At 58.2% G+C, this 8,216-nt stretch overlaps 1 protein-coding gene across 1 annotated transcript; it reads left to right on the top strand.

Annotated features, from left to right (window-relative positions):
• Nucleotides 1–2,542: 2,542 nt before the first annotated feature.
• Nucleotides 2,543–3,749, top strand: LOC308051298 (natterin-3-like; the record flags this gene model as incomplete). The annotated part of the gene is given in 2 exon segments (XM_080361666.1): nucleotides 2,543–3,403; nucleotides 3,405–3,749. Coding segments are annotated over 2 exon segments (1,206 nt in total).
• Nucleotides 3,750–8,216: the final 4,467 nt, after the last annotated feature.

The raw sequence follows: 8,216 nt of genomic DNA, 5'->3' as shown, positions 1-8,216 counted from the left end.
CTCCACAGTTCCTCCCCCCATAGTTCCTCCCCCCCATAGCTCCTCCCCCCATAGCTCCTCCTCCCATAGCTCCTACCCCCCGTAGCTCCAGTCCCCATAGCTCCCCTTAGCTCCCCCTCCCCCAGCTCCTCCCCCTCCCCCAGCTCCTCCTCCTCCTCCGTCTCCTCCCCCTCCCCCAGCTCCTCCCCCTCCCCAGCGCCTCCCCCCTCTCCCAGCTCCTCCCCCTCCCCCCCAACTCCTCCCCCTCCCCCAGCTCCTCCCCCTCCCCCAGCTCCTCCCCCTCCACAGCTCCTCCCCCTCCCTCAGCTCCGCCCCCTCCCCCCAGCTCCGCCCCCTCCCCCAGCTCCTCCCCCCTCCACAGCTCCTCCCCTCCCCACAGCTCCTCCCCTCCCCACAGCTCCTCCCCCTCCTCCTCCTCCTCCTCCCGGTCGGACCCACCGCGACGGCACCGGGTGAGTTTTGGCTTCACCGCGGTGGGTTGTGGGGCAGATGGGGGGATATGACACCCCAGTTCACCCACAGGGTGGGATGGGGGTGGGGGGACGTGGGTGTCACCGGGGGATGGGTTTGGTGATCAAGGTGGCTGGAGACCTTGGGGTCCAACCTGCTCCACCATGGGCTGGAGACCTTGGGGTCCAACCTGCTCCCACCACGGGCTGGAGACCTTCAGGTCCAACCTAATCCAGTCTGTGTCCTTCCCATGGGCTGGAGACCTTTGTGTCCAACCTAATCCAACATGGGACCTTCCCATGGGCTGGGGACCTTCAGGTCCAACTTGCTCCACCATGGGCTGGAGACCTTCAGGTCCAACCTAATCCAACGTGGGACCTTCCTATGGGCTGGAGACCTTCAGGTCCAACCTAATCCAGCGTGGGACCTTCCCATGGGCTGGAGACCTTTGTGTCCAACCTAATCCAACATGGGACCTTCCCATGGGCTGGGGACCTTCAGGTCCAACCTAATCCAATGTGGGACCTTCCTATGGGCTGGAGACATTCAGGTCCGACCTGCTCCACCATGGGCTGGAGACCTTGGGGTCCAACCTAATCCAACGTGGGACCTTCCCATGGGCTGGAGACCTTCAGGTCCAACCTAATCCAACGTGAGACCTTCCAATGGGCTGGAGACCTTTGTGTCCAACCTAATCCAACATGGGACCTTCCCATGGGCTGGAGACCTCTGTGTCCAACCTAATCCAACATGGGACCTTCCCATGGGCTGGAGACCTTTGTGTCCAACCTAATCCAACATGGGACCTTCCCATGGGCTGGGGACCTTCAGGTCCAACCTGCTCCACCATGAGCTGGAGACCTTGGGGTCCAACCTAATCCAACATGGGACCTTCCCATGGGCTGGGGACCTTCAGGTCCAACCTGCTCCACCATGAGTTGGAGACCTTGGGGTCCAACCTAATCCAACATGAGACCTTCCCATGGGCTGGAGACCTTTGTGTCCAACCTAATCCAACATGAGACCTTCCCATGGGCTGGAGACCTCTGTGTCCAACCTAATCCAACATGAGACCTTCCCATGGGCTGGAGACCTCTGTGTCCAACCTAATCCAACATGGGACCTTCCCATGGGCTGGGGACCTTCAGGTCCAACCTAATCCAATGTGGGACCTTCCTATGGGCTGGAGACATTCAGGTCCGACCTGCTCCACCATGAGCTGGAGACCTTGGGGTCCAACCTAATCCAACGTGGGACCTTCCCATGGGCTGGAGACCTTTGGGTCCAACCTAATCCAACGTGGGACCTTCCCATGGGCTGGAGACCTTTGTGTCCAACCTAATCCAACATGGGACCTTCCCATGGGCTGGGGACCTTCAGGTCCAACCTAATCCAACATGGGACCTTCCCATGGGCTGGAGATCTTTGGGTCCAACCTGTTCCACCATGGGCTGGAGACCTTGGGGTCCAACCTGCTCCACCATGGGCTGGAGACCTTCAGGTCCAACCTAATCCAACGTGGGACCTTCCTATGGGCTGGAGACCTTCAGGTCCAACCTAATCCAGTCTGTGTCCTTCCCATGGGCTGGAGACCTTTGTCTCCAACCTAATCCAACATGGGACCTTCCCATGGGCTGGGGACCTTCAGGTCCAACCTAATCCAATGTGGGACCTTCCTATGGGCTGGAGACATTCAGGTCCGACCTGCTCCACCATTGGCTGGAGACCTTGGGGTCCAACCTAATCCAACGTGGGACCTTCCCATGGGCTGGAGACCTTTGGGTCCAACCTAATCCAACGTGGGACCTTCCCATGGGCTGGAGACCTTTGGGTCCAACCTAATCCAACGTGGGACCTTCCCATGGGCTGGAGACCTTTGGGTCCAACCTAATCCAACGTGGGACCTTCTCATGGGCTGGAGACCTTTGGGTCCAACCTAATCCAACATGAGACCTTCCCATGGGCTGGAGACCTTTGTGTCCAACCTAATCCAACATGGGACCTTCCCATGGGCTGGAGATCTTCATGTCCAACCTGCTCCACCATGGTCTGGAGTCGTGATGTCCAACCTAATCCAATGTGGGACCTCCCCATGGGCTGGAGACCTTTGGGCTCGTCCCCCACTTTGCCCCCCAAAACCTACGAAGGGTCGCTTAGGATTTCGTGCTTATCGCCCATACCGGAGCTGCAGCAGCTCCCCAACGGGGTGGTGGGTCCCCATAGGACGTCACCCCAGCAGCTCCAAGAGGCGCCTCGTTTCACCAAACCCGCCCGTTCTTCCCCCGCAGGCGCCACCCGGAGCTCGTCCCGGCGGGAGCGAGCGGAGGAGCCGCCGTCCTACCTGCGGTGGGTGCCGTTCCAGGGCACGTTGCCCCCCGACGCCGTCTCCAGCTGGAACGGCTACGCCGGGAGGTTGGAGTACGTCTGCTCGACGGCGGCGCGCGGCTGCAACACCGGCGCCCACGTCCCGGCGCGGGGCCCCTTCTGCTACTACCCCTACGGGAACTGGGAGTGGAGAACCAGCGACTTCAAGGTGTTGGTCAACGTCGGCGGCTTCGAGGCGCTGGGCTGGGTGGACGACTCCTTCGGCAACGTGCCCAAGAACGCCGTGGAGGGGTGTCCGTCCATCGACGTCTTCGTCGGGAGGAACCGCTACGGCCTGGGCAAGGTCTCCAAAAGGCACAGGGCCGCCTTCATGATGGTGGATGGCGAGGAGGTGTGGTACAAGTGGTACCAGGTCTTGGTGGTGAAGAAAGGGCCGGCGAACGTCACCATTGAGGACGTCGCCTACAACGTGAGCGGCGCGGTGGAGCGCGGGGAGGACGTGACGCTGACGACGAGCACGGTGAGGAACGAAGGCTGCCGAGGGGCGCGACAAAACGTCACCTTGGAGGAGGCCACCGAGACGGAGCACGACTGGCGGATGGACCAGAGCGCATTCGGCGCCGTCCGCGGGGGTGCTGCGCGCCGCGCTCCTGACCTTCAACGGCACGGGCTGGGAGGCCACCAACGTCACCGACATCCCCTGGGTGGGCGGAGCCAGCGCCGGGCAGTACGTCGTCCACACGCACGTGGTGGAGGAGGAGCTGCGGCCCCGCACGGCGTGCGCGGTGGCCCTGGAGGGCCGGCGCTCCGACGTCCGCGTCCCCTTCGCCGCGCGGCTCACGCGCGATTTCGGCGATGGGCAACCTCACCGCGTGGCCGTGACGGGGTGGGCGCGCAGCCACACGGTGCTGGGAGTCCGGCCCCGCGTCAAGGAGTGTTGGCCCATCGCCGACGTCCCGCCGTGCGCGGCGTAGGGGTGGCGACACACATCTGTGTAGCTGCCCCCTTCCTTTTTCGATTTGAGTTGGGTTGGGTTGGCTTTGGGTTGGGTTGAGTCGGGTTGGGTTGAGTTGCGTTGGGTTGCATTGGGTTGTGTTGAGTTGGGTTGAGTTGGGTTGGGTTGAGTTGCGTTGGGTTGCGTTGGGTTGTGTTGAATTGGGTTGAGTTGGGTTGGGTTGGGTTGACTTGGGTTGGGTTGAGTTGCATTGGGTTGCGTTGGGTTGTGTTGAGTTGGGTTGGGTTGAGTTGAGGTGGGTTGGGTTGAATTGGGTTGGGTTGGGTTGAGTTGGGTTGGGTTGAGTTGGGTTGCGTTGGGTTGGGTTGAATTGAGTTGGGTTGTGTTGAGTCGGGTTGGGTTGGGTTGGGTTGAGTTGGATTGAGTTGGGTTGTGTTGAGTTGGGTTGAGTTGGGTTGGGTTGTGTTGAGTCGGGTTGGGTTAGGTTGGGTTGAGTTGGATTGAGTTGGGTTGTGTTGAGTTGGGTTGAGTTGGGTTGGGTTGGGATGAGTTGGGTTGGGTTGAGTTGAGTCGGGTTGCGTTGAGTTGGGTTGAGTTGGGTTGCGTTGAGTTGGATTGAGTTGGGTTGCGTTGAGTTGGGTTGAGTTGGATTGAGTTGGGTTGGGATGAGTTGGGTTGCATTGAGTTGGGTTGAGTTGGATTGAGTTGGGTTGGGATGAGTTGGGTTGTGTTGAGTTGGGTTGGGATGAGTTGGGTTGTGTTGAGTTGGGTTGTGTTGAGTTGGGTTGGGTTGAGTTGGATTGAGTTGGGTTGGGATGAGTTGGGTTGTGTTGAGTTGGGTTGTGTTGAGTTGGGTTGGGTTGAGTTGGGTTGGTTTGAGTTGTGTTGGGATGAGTTGGGTTGGGTTGAGTTGAGTTGGGTTGGGTTGGGTTGAGTTGAGTTGGGTTGAGTTGGTTTGAGTTGGGTTGGGTTGGGTTGAGTTGGGTTGGGTTGAGTTGGATTGGGTTGGGTTGAGTTGGGTTGGGTTGAGTTGGGTTGGGTTGGGTTGAATTGGGTTGAGTTGGGTTGGGTTGGGTTGGGTTGAATTGGGTTGGGATGAGTTGAGTTGGGTTGAGTCAGGTTGGGTTGGGTTGAATTGGGTTGGGTTGGGTTGAGTTGGGTTGGGTTGCGTTGGGTTGGGTTGGGTTGAGTTGGGTTGGGTTGAGTTGGGTTGTGTTGAGTTGGGTTGTGTTGAGTTGGGTTGAGTCAGGTTGGGTTGGGTTGAGTCAGGTTGAGTTGGGTTGAGTTGGGTTGAGTCAGGTTGGGTTGGGCTGAGGTGGGTTGTGTTGTGTTGAGTTGGGTTGAGTTGGGTTGGGTCGATTTGGGTTGGGTTGGGTTAGGATGAGTTGGGTTGGGTTGAGTTGGGTTGTGTTGAGTTGAGTTGGATTGCGTTGCATTGAGTTGGGTTGGGTTGAGTTGGGTTGGGTTGAGTTGGGTTGGGTTGAGTTGGGTTGAGTTGGGTTGGGTTGAGTTGGGTTGAGTTGGGTTGGGTTGAGTTGAGTTGGGTTGGGTTGAGTTGAGTTGGGTTGGGTTGAGTTGAGTTGGGTTGAGTTGGGTTGGGTTGAGTTGAGTTGGGTTGAGTTGAGTTGGGTTGAGTTGGGTTGGATTGAGTTGAGTTGGGTTGAGTTGAGTTGGGTTGGGTTGAGTTGAGTTGGGTTGAGTTGAGTTGGGTTGGGTTGAGTTGGGTTGGGTTGAGTTGAGTTGAGTTGGGTTGAGTTGAGTTGGGTTGAGTTGAGTTGGGTTGGGTTGAGTTGAGTTGGGTTGAGTTGAGTTGGGTTGAGTTGAGTTGGGTTGGGTTGAGTTGGGTTGGGTTGAGTTGAGTTGGGTTGAGTTGGGTTGGGTAGATTTGGGTTAGGTTGCGTTGCATTGGGTTGAATTGGGTTGGGTTGAGTTGACTTGGGTTGGGTTGAGTTGGGTTGGGTTGGGTTGAGTTGGGTTGAGTTGGGTTGGGTTGAGTTGAGTTGGGTTGAGTTGGGTTGGGTTGAGTTGAGTTGGGTTGGGTTGAGTTGGGTTGGGTTGAGTTGAGTTGGGTTGAGTTGGGTTGGGTTGAGTTGAGTTGGGTTGAGTTGGGTTGAGTTGGGTTGGATTGAGTTGAGTTGGGTTGAGTTGAGTTGGGTTGGGTTGAGCTGGGTTGGGTTGAGTTGAGTTGGGTTGAGTTGAGTTGGGTTGGGTTGAGTTGGGTTGAGTTGGGTTGGGTTGAGTTGAGTTGAGTTGGGTTGAGTTGAGTTGGGTTGAGTTGAGTTGGGTTGGGTTGAGTTGGGTTGGGTTGAGTTGAGTTGAGTTGGGTTGAGTTGGGTTGGGTCGATTTGGGTTAGGTTGCGTTGCATTGGGTTGAGTTGGGTTGGGTTGGGTTGAGTTGAGTTGGGTTGGATTGAGTTGAGTTGGGTTGGGTTGCGTTGCATTGGATTGAGTTGGGTTGGGTTGAGTTGAGTTGGGTTGGGTTGGATTGAGTTGAGTTGGGTTGGGTTGCGTTGCATTGGATTGAGTTGGGTTGGGTTGAGTTTAGTTGGGTTGGGTTGGATTGAGTTGAGTTGGGTTGGGTTGCGTTGCATTGGATTGAGTTGGGTTGGGTTGGGTTGTGTTGAGGTGGGTTGGGTTGGGTTGCGTTGGGTTGAGTTGTGTTGGGTTGCGTTGAGTTGGGTTGGGTTGAGTTGGGTTGGTTTGGTTTTCGTTGGGTTGTGTTTCTTTGCTTTGCTTTGGTTTCCCCCCCAAATAAGTGTCATTTTACCCCAAAACTGTGACACAACAAACCCGAATGCAGAAAAACCCATTTCCCTTTTCTCTTCCATAGTTTTAGTTTTAGGCCGCCATACGTCTGTCCTTCCCTATAGACCCATTTGAAGAATGTAAAGGTTGCAATAGGGTCTCTCCTTTGTTGTAGATGCCTCCCAGCGCTGCCCAGTGCATCCCAGTATGTCCCATTGCCTCCCAGCACATCGCAGTGTATCCCACTACCTCCCAGCGCTGCCCAGTCCATTCCAGTCCATCCCAGTGCTGCCCAGTCCATCCCATTGCCTCCCAGTGCTGACCAGTGCATTCCAGTCCATCCCAGTCCCTCCCAGTCCACCCCAGTCCCTCCCAGTGCATTCCAGTCGATCCCAGTACATCCCACTGCCTCCCAGTCCACCCCAGTGCATTCCAGTCGATCTCAGCACATCCCACTGACTCCCAGTCCACCCCAGTCGATCTCAGCACATCCCACTGACTCCCAGTCCACCCCAGTCCCTCCCAGTCCACCCGTCCACCCCAGTCCCTCCCAGTCCATCCCAGTTCCCTCAGTCCCTCCCAGTCCCCCCCAGTCCATCCCAGTCCATCCCAGTCCATCCCAGTCCCCCCCAGTCCCTCCCAGTCCCTCCCAGTCCATCCCAGTCCATCCCAGTTCCCTCAGTCCCTCCCAGTCCATCCCAGTCCCCCCGTCCACCCCAGTCCCTCCCAGTCCATCCCAGTTCCCCCAGTCCCTCCCAGTCCACCTCAGTCCCTCCCAGTCCACCCCATTCCCTCCCAGTCCCTCCCAGTCCCCCCCAGTCCACCCCAGTCCCTCCCATTGACCCCCCAGCTTCGCAGGGCACCTCAAGAACACCCAGAGCCGCAGGACGAGGGGGTAGAACGGCTGTTACAGCACAAAAGGGGGAGAAACCGGGGGGGGCCAGCAGCGAGGGGCTCCCCAAGCCCCCCAAGCCCCCCACTTTGGGCTTGAGCTGGGGGGGCAGCGCCCGCTGAGGTAGGTCGGTCTCTCATTGTAAGGCCCGGCGCATGGTGGGGACAACGGGGGGACAATGGGGGAGACAATGAGGGGGACAATGGGACGGGACGGCGGGCGCTGCCATGAATAAATACCCAAAAAGGGGGACAAAAGGGCCATTGGAGGGGAAAACGGGGCGTCCCGCTGGGGGTCGGGGTGCAGATCCTGAGGACGGGGGGTGAGGAACGTCAACCATCAGGTCGTTGCCATGTTGCGTGTCCTTGGGGACGCCGGCCCAGGGTCACCGGGCTTGCGGGGGACACCGCTCGGCAGCTTCATCAGCCCGTCCCTGGTGCGTTTGGGAATGCGGAGAAACGTTCTGGAGCCACCAGGCTCATGGGGACATTGTCATCATCTTGTCCGAGCCCCCATTTGTGTCACGTCTCTGGGATGCCACCAGGATGCCACCAATGAGCATGGTCACCACATCCATGTCACATCTCCAGGACCTCAGACCCAAGTCCTGGAGCCACCAGGAGGACATCAATGAGCAGCCCATGGTCACCCCATCCACGTCACATCTCCAGGACCTCAGATCCAAGTCCTGGAGCCACCAGGAGGACATCAATGAGCAGCCCATGGTCACCCCATCCATGTCACATCTCCAGGACCACGGCCCTAAGTCCTGGAGCCACCAGGCTCTTTAGGGACATCAATGGTCACCCCATCCGTGTCACATCTCCAGGACCACAAGCTGCATCCTGG

This window comes from Nesoenas mayeri, assembly GCF_963082525.1.
Source record: "Nesoenas mayeri genome assembly, chromosome: 36".
Taxonomy (NCBI): domain Eukaryota; kingdom Metazoa; phylum Chordata; class Aves; order Columbiformes; family Columbidae; genus Nesoenas; species Nesoenas mayeri.
This window is presented reverse-complemented; position numbering and strand designations above follow the sequence as displayed.